Source organism: Hermetia illucens, chromosome 4, assembly GCF_905115235.1.
Source record: "Hermetia illucens chromosome 4, iHerIll2.2.curated.20191125, whole genome shotgun sequence".
NCBI lineage: Eukaryota > Metazoa > Arthropoda > Insecta > Diptera > Stratiomyidae > Hermetia > Hermetia illucens.
In genome coordinates this window covers 43,719,214-43,738,966 of record NC_051852.1, presented here as the reverse complement: position 1 = coordinate 43,738,966, position 19,753 = coordinate 43,719,214, and the positions used below count along the sequence as shown (strand labels likewise).

Genomic DNA, 19,753 nt, shown 5'->3' with positions numbered 1-19,753 from the left:
CTGGCGTAAAAGTCACATCGCGCTGAGGATGAAGTCGCACGTGCTGAGCGAAGATTCGGAAAATGTAAAAATGGAAAGCGAGCCCGCGCAAAATAGTGTGTCGGCAGTGAAATCCATAGATTCGACAATATTCGATTCCTTCAAGGGTCTTACAAGTGCAGAAGAAGTAGAGCGGGTGAAGTCAGGATTGCGTTTGATTCAACATTTGGCCAGATCACAAAATAACGACCAGGTAACCTAGGATTGGCTTAGTGTATTGTAACGTGATTAAAATGTAAAATTTATCGGGTTTTAGAGAGACAAGGAAGTGAAATATGTCATCAAGCGGCTGGTGCGAGGCGTCGGGGCTTCTACTACGACGTCAAGAGCCGGTTTCTTCACGACCCTTGTCGGCTTCCTTCAAACCGTAAACAGCGAGGAATTGGAGGCGAAATCCGTTCTAGATATTGCGGCAAAGCAACTTCACGTGGGAAAATCCGTGAATAATAAGGTAAGTAATCGAAGAAATGGGCAGCAAGGATTAAATTTAGTGCTGGGACGTAAGAGGTGCCGAACATCGCCTAAGCTTCTGTTGAAAGATGGCTTATTCCAGACGTTTTCCCTTAAATAAATTTAAGTACACTCTTTGAAACCACAAAAGCGTAGCTTGAAAAAATCTTGGATTTAATTTATCCAAACGAAACCACCTCATGATTACGGGAACCCCTGCGTCACCGTAACATGACTGTTTCTCCAAACAGACACATGCCCTACTGGGCTCGACGGTCGCCCTCTTCCTCTTTTTCTTCAGCCTTTGTCCCGTCACAAGCGGGGTCGGCTCGTCTTGATCGGTTTCGCCATTTCGCTCTATCGAATGCCTGATATAGGTGCAATCTTGAGGCTTTTAAATTCCCATCCAGCGTATCAAGCCACCGTTGTTTCGGCCTGCCTTTTGGTCGTTTACCATCGACTTCATTGTTTAGACCAATCTTGGCAAGTGAATTCTCGTTAGCACGATTTGCATGACCATACCATCGAAGACGCCTCTCTCGCAATTTTTCCAAGATCGATGCAGCCCCATAACGATCGCGGATATCCTCATTTCGAATGTGATCAAAACGTGTCACGCCACTAGTCCAACGCAACATCTTCGCCTCCATTACCGCAAGACGCCGTTCATTGTCTTTTATAGTCGGCCAACACTCAGAACCATAGAGAGCGACAGGACGGACGACATTGCGGTAGATTCTAGATTTGGGACGTTCGTTGATATATCGATCACAAAGAACACCAGTTGTGGAACGCCACTTCATCCAGGTTGCGTTAATGCATGAAGCAATTTCATAACGCAGTTCTCCATTGGCAGATAGGGTTGACCCGAGGTATTTTCAGTTCTGGGCAGATCACTGCCGCTGACAGTGTGCCTGTTTCATGGAGATCGGTCCTCAAGAATTCAGTTTTGTTTAGATTCAATCTGAGACCGTGTTGCATGAGGCGATCATTCCATTTTTAGACAAGTTGCTCGAGATCATTTTTGCTATCAGAACATCAGCTGGATGGACTGGGCGATGGATGGTGTTACGGTGTCCATGATAAGAACAAAGAGGAGTGGTGAGAGGGCGCTTCCTTGATGAACACCAACAGAGACACGAAGCGGTTTTGATACACTCGCCATACTTCGAACTTTACTTTCCGGATCATGGTAGAGCAATTGAACCCAGCGTACAAGTTCTTCTGGCGCTAAGTTTTACCAGAAGTACCAGAAGAGTTCATGTGGCACACGGTCAAACGCTTTCTCTAGATCCAGAAATGCATTGTAAAGAGGGCGATGCTTCTCACGGTGTTTCTTCATTAGTATCCGCGCAGCGTGTATTGCGTTAGTAGTTCCACAGTTTTTGACAAATTTGCCTTGATTCACGGTTATTTCAACGATTTCGCGAATACGGTTATCAAGAATGCATTCAAAAATCTTCATGGTGTGGGAAAGTAACCGAATCGGACGGTAATTTGAACATTCTGCTGGACTACCTTTCTTTTTCCATATTGGAACAGTGGTACTTTCTTGCCAGTCAGATGGTGTTCTTCCTTCCTGAATAACCCGATTAAAGAACTCACTGAGTCACAGTATTGGGTCCCAGCTCTTCGCTTTCCAGAGCTCGGATGCGATGTCGTCAGGTCCTGTGGCTTTCCCCGATTTCATTCGTTTTATTGCCTCCTCGACTTCAGTTGCGCTGACAGGTGGTCCAAATGTCGGCAATGATTGTGGAAGTGGAAGATGAGTAAATTCTTCAGTTGAAATCTGCTGGAAATATTCTCGCCATCTATCCGTTGCGGCTCGACGGTTGGTGAGCAAAGTAACGTTCTTGTCATTAACGCAGCAGAACTGTTCGATATCCTGTTTGTGTCGGCTTTTGACAAGTCAATACAGATCTCTCTCGCCATCCCGAGTGTCCAGTTTATCGTAAAGATTTTTGTAATGGTTCGCTCGGGTGACAGCGACTGTTTTCTTTGCCTCCCGGTTGGCATTCTTATAAATTTGCCAATTAGCAAGCGTTTTATCGTCAAGAAATTTATGGTAGAGGCGTTTCTTTTCACGGACCTTTATTTGAACATCATCATCCCAAAGCCAAGTATCTCGGTTGATGTACCGCTTACTTAGCTTGGTGACCCCGAGGGTTGCAGAGGTCGCTTTGTGGATCGTGTCTTTAATTTGCTTCTACGATTCTTCCACATTTGTAATAGTTGGTAATCGCGTAAATGAGATTATTTCTTCTTTCTTCTCACCAGTGCGTTCCTCACGCTGTTTATCGGTGGCTTAATTCGCAGGACGGCAATCAATGGTCGATGTTGAGATGCTATGGTCTGATAGGGAACGGCTTTGCAATCAGTGACGATGATAAAATGTTGGCGTCTTATGAGAATATAGTCGATTTGCGTTTTACTGTCACTATAAAATGTAGGAAGATGAGACAATCGTTTGATGAACTATGTATTCATAAGTATAAGGTCATGGGTGTCCGCAAAATCGATTATACGCTCGCCATCCTCATTGCGCGCTCCGAACCCCTTGCCGTCGTAAAGGTAGTGGTCACATCAACACCCTACATATCATTTTGGAACAGTGCGCAAAGTGTAGATCTTCGCTGCACCTGCTCTTCATCGATTTCGAGACATCTTTCGATTGCTTGAAAAGGGAGTGAGGTCTTCTGCGCAGGAAAGGCACATATGATGACGCAAAATGTCACTTGCTGCCCCAAGCTAAGATCTCGAAGGATTTTGTAGTCCAAGGCGGAGTCCACCAGGGTTTCAACCTGTCACCGATATTATTTCTTCTGTTATCGATGACGTTCTTCATGCTGCCTTGTCCGGAGAACGTGGAATTGAATAGACGATAACATCTTTCCTCAAACACCTCGACTACGCTGATAACATCTGTTTGCTCTCTCAGCGGGTCATGGACATTGGCCAAATGGCTCTCGATTTGCAAAGAGAAGCAAATAGAGTTAGACTGAAACACCAACAAAACAAATGTTCTATGTCTGACGGGTCATCGCACACTCTCCATCTGTATTAATGGGCAAAGCATCGAAGACGATGATCAATTTGTATATTTAGAAAGAGAAATTCAGTTATCTCAACACCAGTGTTAGTATCCTTTCTGTGTTGCTATATGGGAGTGAACTCCACTGTTACTCAAAAACTTCACGCTTTCGTCAATATCTGTCTGCGTCGTATCATCGGATATTATCTCAAACTAAAAACTTGGTCGTACGCACTGTGATACGCTTAATCTTTTGGGTGGGACGTTCGGTTTAACTTGCAACATTTATTTCGGAGAATGTTGAATTATGGTGGACGGTTCGCTATCGATAGCCTAAGTCATTCTGCCTGCTATGATCCAACTAAGTGAAGTGATTGTCGTAAATTTATTTGCTCCACTGCCAAAGCGGAATAAGAGATGTCTGTGCTAATTAATATCTCGATATCGCCACGTAGACGTAAATTTGTGTCGACTAATCTGAGGTTGCAAGGCATGTTTGGTAGACACCTATAACGACTGCTACTATTTGCTGAGCTTCAATGGGTCCATGTATTTATCAATTGATTGTTGCCGAAGTCCTTGAATCTGTCCATCTATGGGAATCGTCAAGAGCTATAGACGTTTTGCTACGTCTGATAAAATTCAATGAAGATCTGAATCAAAGATTGGACAGGGAGAAATGCGGTCGAAAAGAACAGCTAGCGTGGCTAATACACTCAGCACTGTTGCAGGGTGTATTAGCCACTGTAGTTGGAACAAAATCATCCGTGGGTTTGAAATTATTGGGTGACGATTTGGCTTGTGCTCCCTTATTCCCTTTTCTGTCCGATGAGTGTTGTTCCAACTGGAGGAAGATGTTGGGTTTCGCGTCACATTTTTTTTTGTCCTGCAAATCTATATGTGTTCGAGCCACAGGCAATTTATATATAGTTTCGCTCTTCGAAAAATGGGGGAAGAAAGCTGCGGAAATTTAGATGAATTTCTTGATATGCAGCGCATGAAGAAGGTGCCACCGATAATTTCTTTACTGCTTGTTCGTGGTGGTTTGGCAGGAAAAGCAAAGTTGGATTCTAGTTGTCCACGGCTACTTAGAGATTTGAGTCCTAATACGCATTCCTGCACGTTCGTGAAGTGACCTCATAGCCGTGGTTTTTTACTTTAATTGATGTTTTGTTGCGAGTTTGCTAAGAAACGTAATGCTTTTTCTCATAAAGCTCACTGATGACTTTCCAAGCTGCTGCGTAGTTGGCGTCATACAAAGTGAAGGACGTACGGGGGTTCTAACTTGTAGCAATCAGTGATATTTGGCTCAACTAGGTGACCAAATCACGAAATTACCACCACTTCGCGTAAGAAGAGAAGAGTACAAAGCTACTGTGTACTGATGAAGGGAGTAAGTTGCTCCCGAAATATATATACATAATAAAATAAAATTGCAGTTTGGAGTAAGCTACTGGTCTATCAATTTTACACCAAGCAAAACTATTGAATTTGCCTTGTCGGCTGAGCGTCAGCATAATCCATGGTAGTGTTGCTGTTCGTTGACTTTTTGCCACAAACGTTCCTTAGATATACTGCGAGCGTTATGATCTTGTCTTGTCTTGCCCTAGGATCACAAAATAATTTTCGGCATCGTAGACGCGCAGTGCACCATTCTCTGATCAGAGGATGTACTGTAGTTGTTTGACCTGTGTCGAAAAGCGTTCGATAATTAGTTCGATATTGTAGATATGTCTCTGAGCGAGATGCTGTACCTGTACTCCCCAAAAGCCTTTTAAAATCCTGTTTGTCGATGGAGAGCTGATTTGTCAATGGGATACGCTACGTTACGGCGGGTTGCGTTCGATAATTAAGTCTCCCTATGCCGAGGCTCCCTGTATCTGCGGACTGCAAAGTGTCTATTTGGGCTTACAATTCAACCCGATTTTCTTGATGTTATTCCATTACGGAATATGGGTGATCAGTATTTCCTCCATACTTTGTGTGGCTGGTATTTTAGGTCATCTCAAAATCGTCACGCAACTTTTGCACGAAATTTAAACGTTTCACGACAAGACTAACGTGTTTCATACTGTGAACTCCTTGCAGTTGGTACGTTGGGGCCAACCTCCCGTTGAATCTCGACTAATTCGTCGAATGGTATTTTGGTGATGAAAATGGTACCACCGAACGTGTATTCCTCCAAGCCTATCATGCACTCCAGGGTTGAGTTGACACCACAGGGTGAGGGGTCTGGGATGAAACAAGCGAGGAAAAAGACGATTGTGTATAGGCATTTTCAACGGGAAAGATCATGTCGCGGGCCCCAATATTGACGAACCAGGCAAAACTTAAAGAGTTGACGTGCTTGTAGCTAAACTCTGCCTTTTGCTCATTTTGCTGGTGGAAACCCAGACACTATATCATCGCTGCGATTGAGTGAAGAAACCAACGATGAGTTAGTGCTGCTGCAATCACCCCACCTCAAAGAACTTGTGCCGAACATTTGAGGAAGTTCTTGCTTTACGCTTGAAGTGAGAGACGTCATAAAGTCCTGTATGTTGCAAGGTCGGTGTGTCTATCAGATCTCTAGCAAGGAATGCGAGTTATTTTCAAATGTGGATTGTAAACATGTTGTCTTCAAGTCGTACTGATTCAAAATGAGACCTCTGGTCGGCGCAGTCACGGCAGAGTTGCATTTACATTCTTCAAATGCGATCTCACTGGTTAATGTTCATAATAATTCGCGTGTTTTTCTTCGACTTTCGAAGGATTATTTGAACGATTTCACGAATATCGTTGTCAAGAACGCGTTCAAAAATCTTCATGGTAGGGGACAGCAAGCGGATCGAACGGTAATTAAACATTCTGCTAGACTCCCTTTCTTTATCCATATTAGAACTTTGGTGCTTCCTTGCTAGTCAGATGCCAGTCACTGAGCCACAATCTTGGGTCCCAGCTGTTCGCCTTCCAGAACTCAGAAGCGATGTTGTCAGGTCCTGTTGCTTTCCCCAATTTCATTCGTTTTATTTATTACTTCCTCGACTTCAGTGGCGCTGACATGGAGGTCCTGGGGGTTTAATGTGAGTATCTGTCGTGTAGGCATAATCCCCCTCTTCGGACACGGATTGATTTGGAGAACACTATCAGAGCCTCGCCATGAGTGGCATAACGGTACTGGTTTATACTGAGTGCAGGCTCAGCATCCATATCAGTGGATGCAAGGCCTATTTAACACCTCTGCCGGAACTAAGGGGTACGGCACTCGAGTTGTCCAGTGCAACTCCACCCTTGAACTCCAATGAGCTCTGTTCGCGATGTAGGCATAACCAGAACCACCATGAAGGGTGGGAGTCAACCGCATATAACCGGGCCGAGCATATCCTCCATGAATTCTCCTGGAGCATATGTTCTCAGAGGGCCATCCTGGTTCCCATGGTACCAGATAACCTCCGGTGAGGCTTCGTGGCAAGAGCCACTTCAGGTGGATCCCAGTTTCGGGTCTAAATGGCCTTCTCGAGTACGTGGGAGGCGCTGACAGGTGGAATTGCTCCGAATGTCGACAATGCTTGCAGACGTGGAGGGTGAACAAATTCTCTGTTGGAATCTCCTCGTCATCTATCCGTCACGGGCGTTCGGTAAGCAAAGTACCGTTCTTGTCAATAACGCAACAGAAGTGTTCGATATCCTGCGTGCGTTCGTGTAGGTTTTTGACAAGTCGATACAAGTTTATGGTAAAGATCTTTGTAATGGACCGCTCGAGTGGCAGCGATCGCTTTCTTTTTATTCTCGTTTTACATCCTTGGAGATTTGCCAATTGGCCAGCGTTTTATCCTCGAGAAACATGTGGTAGAGATGTTTCTTTTTACGGTCCTTCATTTTAAAATCGTTATTCCATGGCCAGGTATTTCGGTTGATGAACCGCTTACCTAAGTGATCTGGGGATTTGCATTTTTCCATTTTAACTAAGTTCCACGATTCTTTCATTCACAATGGTTGGTAATCGCGTAAGTGAGATCATTTCTTCGGTTTTCTCACGAAATCGTCAAATTTTAATATACGGAGGGCCAGTGCGTTCCTCACGTTGTTTTATCGGTGGCTTGATTCGAAAGACGGTATGAGGGCCTAGTCATTATTAGCAAAAAAAATATATCGAAATGGGGAACGCTTTTTTTCTGAAATTGGAGGACAATAGAAACAGCCTTCCTCCTAAATAGCTGCTGTTGTTGCGACCGCCTTATTAAGGAATCGGATACCTGGTGTGACATCTACCTGTGTATCGGATCTCTCTTATTAATAATTCTGTACTAGATGGCATTTTTTGATTCATGGATGGTCCCGTAATGTACCAAAACCTACATAAACTTAGCTACTCTCAGTTTTCGGCTATATTCAATAATAACTTTGGATCAATCCAATTCCAGGAAGATGCCGATGCTATCGTGGGGCAAATTCTAACATGCGGAGCTCTTATCAGATCCAAAAAAATATTTGCCGATACTCAAGAAGGGCTCGAACGATTATGCCAGACCTTAATTGCCGCGTCCAAACATCGAACATATCACCATGCACTTGCAAACACGTTCCTCGCAGAAGTTTTCGAAAACGTAAGTCCATTTGAAGGCGTTTTTACCAATTTCATGACATTAATATTCAATTTACCATTCAGCTTTCAGAAACACAATTCACCGAAATCGTCTGGCCAATAATATCTTCGGAGCTGTGCCAGTCGTGGGAGAAACAGACGATTCACACTCTCCACAGCCTCATTGCGGCGGTGAAAAAATTCCCCACCACTTTCACCCCACAATTCCTGAAGTCAAACTTTGGCGGAAATAGTCTCTTGAATGCTCGAAGTGCCAATCAACTATTCAAGCTTTTTTGGGAAAACACTTCGGCCTCGGCGATTGCACATCCATCATTCGAGTCTTTTGGGAACTATATAGCCAGTAGCAAGTATCTGGAGACATTTTGGTTGACTGAAGTCGATGGGTCAATCAAGTCACCGACAAAGTTGCGTGAAATAGGCACATTGAAAATCTTATCAGACATTTTGGGAGCGGCTGATCCAGAAAAATTTAAAATATCGAAATTCCTTACTAAGAATTTCGTCAATATGATGGTGGAGTCTTTGAAGAAAGTCAAATTTAAGAAAGAGGACACGTTGAAGGCATTTTATGATGCGTTCCTTGAAGCGTTATTCAAATGGACTGGGAAGGTGAAAGATGATGAAGAGAAAGTTGAAATCATCCAGAAATTGATCTTTCATCCGGGGAGCGTCAACTTGGAAAAATACACATCGCAACGGGTCATTCATCAGATAATCACGAATCTAGGGGAAGATGGTGTCAAGCAAACATTCGATGTTTACAAGAAAATATTTTTGGCGAATATTCAAAAAAGCCAAGCCAATTCTGACTTCGAATGGTCGAATGCGGAGCGACAATGTGCAGGGTACATGTTGCAGCATTTAATGGGCCATAAGAATGTTCAAGCCGCTTTGGAATGGCGACAGGAACAACTGAAATTTTTCATGATTTGCGCTCTTTTCTACACTAACGACGGAGATAAGATTGTCAGTAAAAAAGAAGATAACGAAAAGATTACAGCGGATCTTGCCGCACAAATGAAAAACGTATTCTATTCGAGTCTACAACACAAACTGCCCCGATTGAAGGACGAAAGAAATATATTGTTCTCGCTTGTGAATTGTTGTGATGAAGTATTGCAAAAAAAGAACCCCAACAAGTTTCTGAGAAATTCCGTAGAAGAAAAGATTCTGAAAGCTTGGAAAGAAATGCATGCCGAAGTTTTAAAAGATAAAAATGCTGAGAACAAATTAAAGCTCGTTTTTCATATTCTTTTACTTCATATGGGTTTGCAGTTATTCCGTGAACCTGAAATGGCTGAGAATGCAATTTGGGATTTGGAGAAGTGTATGGCGAAGACAAACCAACAGGGAAAGAAAAAGGCTGGAGGGAAGTCAAAATCTTCTGGCGGAGATGGTAACGAAGAACCAGAGTGGATCGAGGTCGTTGTCGATCTGTTTCTTCACTTACTTTCTCAGAATACCAGCTCACTCAGAAACGTGGTGAATGCAATGTTCCCGCATCTGTGTGACAGCCTCTCACTTACAGCCGTGCACCAAATTTTGTCGGTGTTGGATATGCAGGATGGCAAAAATCCTTTGAGTGATGCAGCTGATCAGGAAGATGAAAATTTGGATGACGAAGATGAAGACGAAAAGGAATCAGACAAGAGCGATGAAGATGAAAGTGACGTTGATATGGAAAACAATGACGACGATGATGATGATGAAGATGAAGAGCTGGAAGAAGAAGAGGAAGAAGAAAGCACATATACCGATGTGTTGAGAAATGCTGTGTCCAACGCCCTTATCGGTGATCGGGCAGATGACGAGGTTTCTGTCGACTTGAACGATATGGACGAAGAAGAGGGCAAACGGCTTGACGAAGCATTATCTAATATTTTCAAAACGATGATGAAACCCAAACAATACAAAAAAACGAAAGGGTACCGGGTCGAGACCACGACGACAATGCATTTCCGAATTCGAGTGCTTGACTTAATTGAAATTTACATCCAGCATAAACCCAACTTGCTCATCATGGTTGAAATTATGATAACGCTGTATAATATGATTGAACACTGCGCCGATGCCGAATTGAAACCACTTGCAAATAAGGTGGAAAAGGTTTTAGGAAAGTTAACAGCTTTGCGCCATTTCGTAACGATTGAGGACATTACAGAGAAGAATATTAGCGACTATTTACGAATTGTCATTGATAGGAAAGTGAATGCCCCCATTTTCGAGGTACATAATAAAATGAAATCGAAGTGTTGCGTCTTCCTAATTGCATGCACAAAGGTTTTACGAGATGAAATTGGAGATTCTGAGGCGCCATCGGATGTTGTGAATCTACTTGAAGATTATTTAGACGATTTCATTAAATCCCGTAACCCCACTCTCACATCAACTATCCTGAATGATGTTTTTAAAATGCGCTGGACTGGCATCTGGCAATTGGCGAGTCACCTAGCAACGAATGGCTTATCACAATCAACACGGACTTATCGGAGGATTCAAGTCATTGAAATTATTGACACATTGTACAAAAATCATGAGCTAATTCGGCAAGATCAAAAACTCTCTAAGAAACCTTTGAAACTGATTGAAAAGCAAATTCAAGCCGTCGTTCAATCTCTGGTCGACGTAGAGAATGTCTCCCTTAAAGAGTTCAACACTTTGCTCAATACACTTTCCTCAACACACAGATGCCATACGAAGACCGGGCTTACGAGTCACCTTGATAACTCAACCCTGTGCGAAAACATTCAAACGATTCGTAAGAAAATAAAACTGGAAAACTTACAAAGTTATGGCCGTTTCTGCAGCGCTTATAATATAAAAATGATTCGTAACGATGAAGTCTCTAACCAAAATCTCAAGAATCATTCAAAGCTAACGAACGGACACGCAAGTGTGCTTCATAATGGAGATCATCAAGAAACAGCGGAAGATGAAAGCTCTGACGAAAATATACAACACACCAAGAAAAAGAAGAAAAATGCAGAGAAGAATGGTAACGTAGTTATAGCAAATGGAAGTAAGAAGCGGAAAGCTCCTTCCAATGCTGTTGTAGACAAAAGGAAAGAAAAAAGGCTGAGAAAGGAGGAACGGATGAAGGCTCTTTCGAAGGGATTAGGTGATTTTAATAACAGTGCAGCCACAGGACTAGATGCGAGTAGTAGCGACGAATAGTTAAAAACGAGTTTATTTTAAGGAAGTAATTTAAGGCGATATATGTTACAATATTTTGTAAAGTATATTTCTTTATGTTTATAAATATAACAAATGTATTTGTACGAATAGTTTTTCGCTAGAATTTTTCTCCATTCAGTCTTTAAGTCAGTATGTTCTAGGAATGCCATCGAGGCCATGTTTTCTCCACCGTTGGAATCATTTCTCAATATCGACTGCAAGGTCTAAATTACTTTGCAACCGTCTTTGTATTTTTACGTGGGTAACTCTTTATTAGCCTCGAGTCCTAAAGTTACTAGATGGTTCTAACTATATTCAGAAGGAAGAAACGATAAAGAAGGTTAATCAGCCAACTCCTTCCAGAGTACAGATAACTTATCACATTATTCCGGTCGGCACAATTAGAACTGGTGAATGCGTGGGGAAAGGAAATGATTCGCCCTGTGCCTGTAGAGTTTCGCACTACTGTTCACTTCTTTATGAGTTGAGTATATGGCATCCACACAGTCTCAGGTTTCAATAAAGGGAACGTCGAGGAGTGATCTATCAAATGCCATGTGACCATTGTTGAAATCACCGCAGAACATTACTTAGTGAATTTATAAAGGGTGTAACATTTTTTAAATATTATAGTTTGTTCTAGGTTCAGCAAATTCGTCAGAGAAGGGCGTTTTTCAACTGGGAACAAGTTGTTAATCATTATTAGAAAGGTATCGACCAATTTGCATACATTAATCCGTTCAAAATTTCAACTAAATATCGGACGATAGAGAGACGTTCTTCTACCTGGAAATTTATCCAATACTAGTGGGGTACACTAAACACTGGGTTTTAGGTTGTGAGTTGTCACAAGTTTATGTAATTTTCAACTGCCTGAATGACACGTCTAAAGAGAAAGATATCTATTGTCATGATTACGCTGAATATGTTAAACAAAACAAGAGTCGGAACGGCTGGTTTGACAATGAATGAACGGAAAAATGCTGCTTACCGAGTAATGTTGCATTCTCAAAGACGCAAGCACGCGCGGAGACTTATCCCAAACTCCGTCGAGCGGAGAAGCGACTTCCCAGACGGAAAAAGAAAGTCTGGGAGAACCAACAAGTCTGTGAACTAGAAAAGTACAGGGAGCAATCGCACCAGCCGCGCAAGTTTTACCAACAAGTCCGCAGGATGAAGCCTTACACACTTCGATGCTCATCCTGCCGAGACAAAGAGGGAAATCTGATTTCCGACAGAATTGGCATATTCGAGCGATCGGTTGAGTACTTTGATGAACTACTGACGGACAAATACTTCTTCTTTTTCTTCAGCCTTTGTCCCGTTCACAAGCGGGGTCGGTTCACGACGAACTGCCACCACCAAATGTGAAAGAATCATCGAATCATCGGCTTAAAAATCATAAGTTGCCAGGAGCCGATGGAATTACTTAATTGGTTAAATATGGAGGCGACCAATTACACTAAGTGGTTCATCAATTTGTGCTCAAGGTGTGCCTGACGACTGGCAAAGAAGCATTATCTGTCTCATACATAAAAGGAAGATATCACACAGTGCAGCAGTTATAGAAGTATCACGTTGCTAAGTACCATCTATATGATATTCTCCGCTGTCTTGCTAGGTCGGATAGGCCCATATCCCCAGAATATCATTGGCCCATACCAAAGAGGCTTCACTCCAGGCAAATCAGCAACAGATCAGATTTTCTCTCTGCGGCAAGCGATGGAAAAACTTTTGGAATATGGACATCAGTTGCACCATCTTTTCATCGACTTTAAAGCCGCCTCTGATAGCATAGCTAGGGTAAAACTGTACACGGCCATGAGAGAATTCGATATCCCGACGAAACTAATAAGACTGACTAGGCTGACCTAAAGCAGCTGAGATAAAAGCAGCAGGATCACTCTCAAGACCATTCGACATCAACAACGGTCTGCCCTATCATGCATCCTCTTTAAAATGGCCCTCGAGAAAGTGATCCATGATGCGGAGGTAAATGCAAGACGTACGATCCTCTTTAAATCCACCCAACTACTGGCCTATGCTAACGATATCGATATCATGGGAAGAACGACCCGACACGTACAAACTACCTTCATCCAGATCGAGCAGGCTGCACGAGATCTTCGGCTGCACATCAATGAAGGGAAGACAGAGTATATGGTGGCAACATCAGCATCAAAAACCAACCAACCAACAACCTTAAACCGCACTGGTCAAGCAGGAAGAATAAACATAGGAGACTACAACTTTGAGACACTTGATAATTTCTCCTATCTAGGGTCGAAAATCAAAACCGATAACAGTTACGACGATGAAATCCGCGCACGGTTGTTGGCAGCTAATAGAGCCTATTTCAGCTTACAACAATTGTTCCACTCGAAACGTCTCACCATAGGATCAAAGCTCTCACTGTTCAAGACAAGATGATCTTGCCAGTCCTTATGTATTTCTCGAAAACTTGGGTTCTTAGCAAGAAAAATTGCGAACTCTTGGCCGCGTTCGAGAAAAGAATCCTCCGAAGAATTTTTGGATGAGGATGGAGGATGGGGATGGACGATTCTGTAACCTACATAACGACGAAATCTATGAGCGATACCATGACCGTTAGGTTGTGAATAAAATCCGCCTCAATAGATTACGGTGGGCGGGTCTCTTAATTCGTATGGATGAGGATGATCCAGCCCGGCAAGTCTATAAGGGCAATGTCTATAGTAGAAAAGGAAGACGAGGCAGACCCTACCTGAGATGGAGGACAGCTTTTTAGGGATATCGAATTGATGGACCTCGGCACAAAACCGGGATGTCTGGAGTTCCTTATTAAGCTAGGCCTAGATCGGATACCGGTTGTTCCGCCGTTGATGATAATGATAAACAAGAGATTCGGAGGGTAACATCCATGTTGGAGTATGGGGTCGGGGTTTCTTGTGTGTAATAGATAAGCGTCCTCGGTTATGACAACTAAAGGACAGTTTCTTATTTGTTACTCTTCATCGATGACCTTGGCTTGTAGAGATTGGAAAGGAGGAATGTGCGAGCCACAATCTCTAGTGTTACTCCCAATTATAAAAAGGCCAAAAGAGTTCTTTGTATTGATTTATTGCATGCTGAAGATCACACTTTGGATTCTTTTTGTTTTACTAACTGAATGGTTTATTGGGTTTTGGCATTTTATGTATGATGAGATTTGCCAGAATAGATGGCAATTCTCACGTCGACCTGGAACCAGGCTCAAAGAAAGGACCTCCGAATACGTGGTAAAAATTACGTGGGCCGTCCTCCAATCAATCCCTTGAAAAGCTCCGGATCTGGGGGAATTGCCCCCTTCCTCCCTCTCTCAAGGCAGAATTGCCAGTAACTTTAGGTGTTCATCATTGAATGAAAGTGTTTGAAAGCCATTTCGCGTTTAGCGGCAGCTCTTTGATATATAAATTTTAAGAAAAACTTCGATAAACTTGGCTATCTCGATCTATTTTAGATACACAACGGCCGTTAAAATGATCGGAATAGTTTTTATTTTCCCCGGACGACAGCAGACGGCCGTTGGCTATTCTGCCAGGCATTTTCAGTGCTATGTGATTACCACTAACAATTCTTATAAAAAATTCAGGGAAGAAGACAGTAGGGCTGACAAACGCCTCGTTTCGGAACTCCCTCCTTGCAATGCTACCCGACACAGCAAATGAAGCCATTTCGCCAAGCACTCGTATGCTACGGGCAAGATCATAGGGAGAAAATCCGGACCCGAGACAAGTTTTCCGCTCCCTCAGAAATTAAACAATCAATCTAATTCTGATGAAGTTCGCTATTTCGGCTCTTGATGAAACTCGAGCCTGGAGGCAATCAAACCCTTTTGTTAATCCCCTTCTCGATGTGTCTACTGCCAAAAAATCTTTTATATTTCTAGTTCTTACTTTGCGAGGAATTGCTCGATTTTCTTCCTGAAATGCGGCTGAGCACCGTTTTATGTTTCCTAAAGTTATCAAATGTATGGTGCTTATCACAACTTTCACCATGTCTTTATGATCTTATTTTATCGTCCGCTGCAGTTTTTTGTTCGGAAGGCAATCCAAAAATACTAGTGAACTATAGATCTCATATCAAAATTTTCACGTTCAAAATGTTTCTTTGCTGAAGCACGGATAACGTGAAAGATGGGGAAAGAGGTCCATGGTCCGGATATCCCGGGAACCTGAAATAGAGACTCAATTTAATTAAAGGAACTATGGGCGAGTCGGCATAATTGTCACCCTGGACCGCATTTTCGGACACGGATTTATTTTTTGACTACAATCAGAGCCCAGTCATGACTGGCATAGCGGCACTTGATTATACTAAGTGCAGGTTCAACATATCAGTGTATTCGAGGCGTATCTAATATGTCTGCCGCAACTAAGGGGTACGGAGCACGAGTTGTACAGTACAACTCCTCGCTTGAGTCCACAAGGAGCTCTGGTCGCGATATGGGCGTCCCACGACTACTATGAAACTCCCACAAGAGTGCCAATGGCAAATAACCGGGTCAAGAACACATCCTACACGAATTCTTCTGAGGCACATGCTCTCAGGGTACTATCCCTGCTCCTATGGTACAAGATAACCTCTTCCTTCAGATGAGTGCCTTGCAGACTCTGATCTGATCGCCCTCCTCAAGTACGTTGGGACGGTACTCCGATTGAGGTACAACTCAATCATCATCATCAACGGAGCAACAACCGGTGTTTGGTCTATTCTTGCCTTACTACGGAACTCCAGGCAATTCGATATCGCTGAAAATTGTCTGGTTTCTTGGCCTACACGATCGCTCCAGACAGGGTCTGTTGCTCTCATTATTCTACCATAGATATTGCCCTTCAAAACTAATACCTGATTAAGAAATAATTAACCGAGACCTTTTATTTGATACCCAACATGACTATATTTGGAGAAAAAAAATTTGCACCCTGTTATCGGTTGTGATTTTCGACCCTATATACGAGAAATTTTCAACGGTCTCAGAGCTGTTTCCTATCCTTATTTTTCTCATTTGACCAATCCTATTGATGCTACTCCTTCTTTGATTTTTGGTGCTGATGTTGCCACCACATACTTCGTCTTGCGAAGTGTGTAGCCCAAGATCTCGCGCCAATCGCCTCGCATGCTCGATCTGGATGAAGGTAGATTGTACATCCCGAGTTGATCCTTTTATAATATCAATACTTGGGTGAATTTGAAGAGGATGATGCCTCTCGCAATAACATTAGCATCGCGGGAAGAGAAAGTGACGCGCGATGCGGGCGACCAAGTTGAAGAAGATCATGATAGGGCATCGCCTTATCTTAGGCCGTTGTTGTCTCATGGCCGTGTACAGTTTTACCATGCCATGCTATCATAGGCGGCCTTGAAGTCGATGAAAAGTTGGTGCAACTGATGAGTATATTCCACCCGTTTTTCCATGGCTTGCTGCAGAGAGAAAATCTGACCTTTTGCTGATTTACCTAAAGTGAGGCTTCTTTGGTATAGGCCGATGATGTCCTGGGCATATGGAATTATCCGGCGGTGTAGCAAGATAACGACGATTATCTTATAAATGGTACTCAGCAACGTGATTCCTCTATAATTGCTGCATTGCGTGATATCCCCTTTTTATGTATGGGACAGATAATACCTCGTTGTCAATCGTCAGACATTGATTCGCTGTCCCACACCTTGAGCAGAGTAAGTTGTTGAACCGCTTGGTGTAGTTACGCCACAATATTTAATTAATTCGGTTGTAATTCCATCGGCACCTGGTAACTTATGGTTTTTAAGCTAATGAATTACACGAACTGTTTCTTCCATGCTTAGTGGTGGCAGCATTTGTCGGTCGATTTCAGTTGCGAGACCCCCAACTCGCCGATATTGTGGTTGAGTACTTCATCGAAGTATTCAATCCATCGCTTCAATATGCCCATACTGTCGGAAATCAGATTTTCCTCTTTGTCTTAGCAGGATGAGCATCGAGGTATATAAGGCTTTCGCGCCTGGTGTAGTTGGTCCCTGTACTTTTGGAGTTCAAAGGCCTGTTGTTTCTCCCAGGCTTCCTTTTTCTGTCTGTGAAGTAGCTTCTCTACTCGGTGGAGTTTGTTGTGGATGGCTTCAGTATTCACACTCACCTGATTATCAGAGAGGATTCTAAGCGGTGTTGGAATTCGAGCCCGGAGCACTATGCCAACAGGATAGTGATTCGAATCTATATTGGATATTCATCAAGGCTGAGAGGAGGTGGCATTTAACATGTGGTCAATTTAGTTGAAAGTGGTCTCGTCTGGAGGGGCCCATGTGTCTTGCACCACTTAATTGTGTATTTTATTCGCCATTCGCCCTCCACTCTCAGGGAGCCTCAGATTCTTTTAAGGACACGATATTTGAAAGCAATGATTTTTTGGTCCCCAGATTGCTTCATTCTCCACACCCTGCTGCCTTAATACCAGACAGAACATTTTTATTTTTTTTAAATTGGTAGTACGAGATGTTTTGCTGGTGAGCACTATTTGGTTGGTGTCCTGCGTAAGCACATAAAACTGTCGACCCATTCGAAGTTGTAAACATTTAGTGTTGCGTTTTGTCAAACAGTTGCCTTTTTCTGCTTTATATCATGATTGTCATTGCTTTGCTGGCATTCGAAGTCTGCACCGAAATATCCTGTTAGTTTGTTTGGAATCGTTATTTGAGCCATAGACCAGAAAAGTGCTGTCAAGATCCTATTATTAATAACAAAATTAAAGATGGTCGAAGATATCTCCTTCGCTTTCGTTCAAGGAGTGAACCGGTATCGATATCCTGTCAAACCACTGTGGTATGGATGGATATTCATTTCAGCTACATAATCATCACCGCCATCCATTTACATAGGGTGAGTTCCTCGAAACGATCCCCCGTAAGTTGGTTGTACTTTTAGGATTTAAACATTGTTTGAGGAAGGTTAGCAGGGCGTTCCCATACTTCGTTATTTAATTGCTAAATAATTGGATATTTTCATAGAACCGTTGGTATCAAATAGTAATCATCTGCCTTTTTCTTCACTATTATGTAACATTATTCTAAAAATAATTTACTTTAGCGCAATCAACTCTAACAAAGTTAATTGCAAGTAGCCAAGTGCAAAGATAAAATATCCAAATTATTGAGGTGAATGTGATTCATTTGCAAATTCATTTCTGCATTATTTTCCGGGCAGTATGCAGAGGTGGACAAAGTATTGTGCAATTCTTCTAGGCTTGGTGCCGGTATTTCTAGCTCCAAAAGTACATCTTCCGAAAAAATAATAAGTGTTTGTACTTTGTACTGTAATTTCGAACAATCTGCTTTAAATATTTAAACCAGATACTTCAAGTAACTGCCTCTCTAATTAATTTTTATTCCTTCCACCAGAGTTGTTTACGTGTGGAGATCACTAGTTTCCGTGGAGGCCAGCAAAGCCAATATATCCGCATGAATACAACTTATGCCAATGAGACCTTCCTGATGGCCTACTTTGACTTTGTTGAGACATACGTTAATCCTATTTACCGCATATACGTTACAAGGTGGACCTCAATCAGAACTCCAGTGCTCCAACTATTTAACGCCTCAATTCGAGTATGTGACATGGAACGATTTTCATCACGGAATCCATTCATAAAGGCTTTCACAACGGTAGCTCAAAAAATGTCGAATGTAACACTAACGTGTCCTTTAAAGGCTGGAATGTATTTTGTAAAGATCAGAACGGGCGGGTTGAGGAATATATTTCCACTGCGACTGCTTTATCAATCAGACTCCTATTTAACCGTGCATCTTGCACTTTTCAACGAAGTACAGAAAGGAAACTTGACATTTCTAGCGGATTATTTAATCAACTCCATAGTAACTTCTGACTGTTAAAATAAAAAGCATTGTAATTAGTCATTCTGCAGTTTGAATAGGGCCCGAGGCACAATCCACGTTAATTAGGTATGAAATTGACACCTAATTCTCAATGGACATGAAATTACAAACGTACGAAGGAGCTGCCGCAGGATTCGGCGGATTGCTCAGCATATAAGAGGCCAAGTGGGAAAAAGGAACTCCGCCCAGAAATCAACAGCTAGAAGGCACGATACTGGCAGGAGCTAATCAACGACGTAAACAAAGAGCCATGGGGCCTTGGATATAAGCTTGTTACCAAAAAACTCAGTGCCCATCGGACACCTTGTTTTATGGAAGCAGCGAAAATGGAAGAAGTCGTGCAAGCCCTTTTTCTTGTCCACCCCATCCGAACTGATGCTGTCGATGAAAGAGTGAGTACTGAGGAATGCGCACTCTTCACTGTGGTGAGGCTACTCGGCTGCGGTCGATAGGGGAACGTCAAAGCGAACGTGGCGCACTCGCTTTCTTCCAGTGTCGTCTCCTTCCTGGAAGAAGGGGCTTCAGCCTGTCCAAGGAGATCTGCTTGGGCTTATCAGAGACGTCCAGACTAAACGACCTTATAG

At 42.7% G+C, this 19,753-nt stretch overlaps 2 protein-coding genes across 2 annotated transcripts; both read left to right on the top strand.

Moving 5' to 3' along the window:
* The first annotated feature begins 6 nt into the window (after window positions 1–6).
* Window positions 7–11,390, top strand: LOC119655115 (myb-binding protein 1A). The gene is made up of 4 exons (XM_038060837.1): window positions 7–232; window positions 296–490; window positions 7,924–8,106; window positions 8,169–11,390. Exons 1-4 carry the CDS (start codon window positions 29–31, stop codon window positions 11,280–11,282), a joined length of 3,696 nt encoding a protein of 1,231 aa, XP_037916765.1. The 5' UTR covers window positions 7–28; the 3' UTR covers window positions 11,283–11,390.
* Window positions 11,391–17,927: 6,537 nt separating this feature from the next.
* Window positions 17,928–19,166, top strand: LOC119653517. The gene is made up of 2 exons (XM_038058184.1): window positions 17,928–18,156; window positions 18,675–19,166. Exons 1-2 carry the CDS (start codon window positions 18,106–18,108, stop codon window positions 19,164–19,166), a joined length of 543 nt encoding a protein of 180 aa, XP_037914112.1. The 5' UTR covers window positions 17,928–18,105.
* The last annotated feature ends 587 nt before the right edge of the window (window positions 19,167–19,753 follow it).

Coding starts and splice junctions, on each gene's coding strand:
- LOC119655115 (XM_038060837.1), top strand. CDS start 29: ATGAAGTCGCACGTGCTGAGCGAAGATTCGGAAAATGTAAAAATGGAA. Junction 491..7,923: donor GAAAATCCGTGAATAATAAG/GTAAGTAATCGA, acceptor ATCCAATTCCAG/GAAGATGCCGATGCTATCGT. Junction 8,107..8,168: donor TCGCAGAAGTTTTCGAAAAC/GTAAGTCCATTT, acceptor TTTACCATTCAG/CTTTCAGAAACACAATTCAC.
- LOC119653517 (XM_038058184.1), top strand. CDS start 18,106: ATGGATATTCATTTCAGCTACATAATCATCACCGCCATCCATTTACAT. Junction 18,157..18,674: donor CCGCCATCCATTTACATAGG/GTGAGTTCCTCG, acceptor TCCTTCCACCAG/AGTTGTTTACGTGTGGAGAT.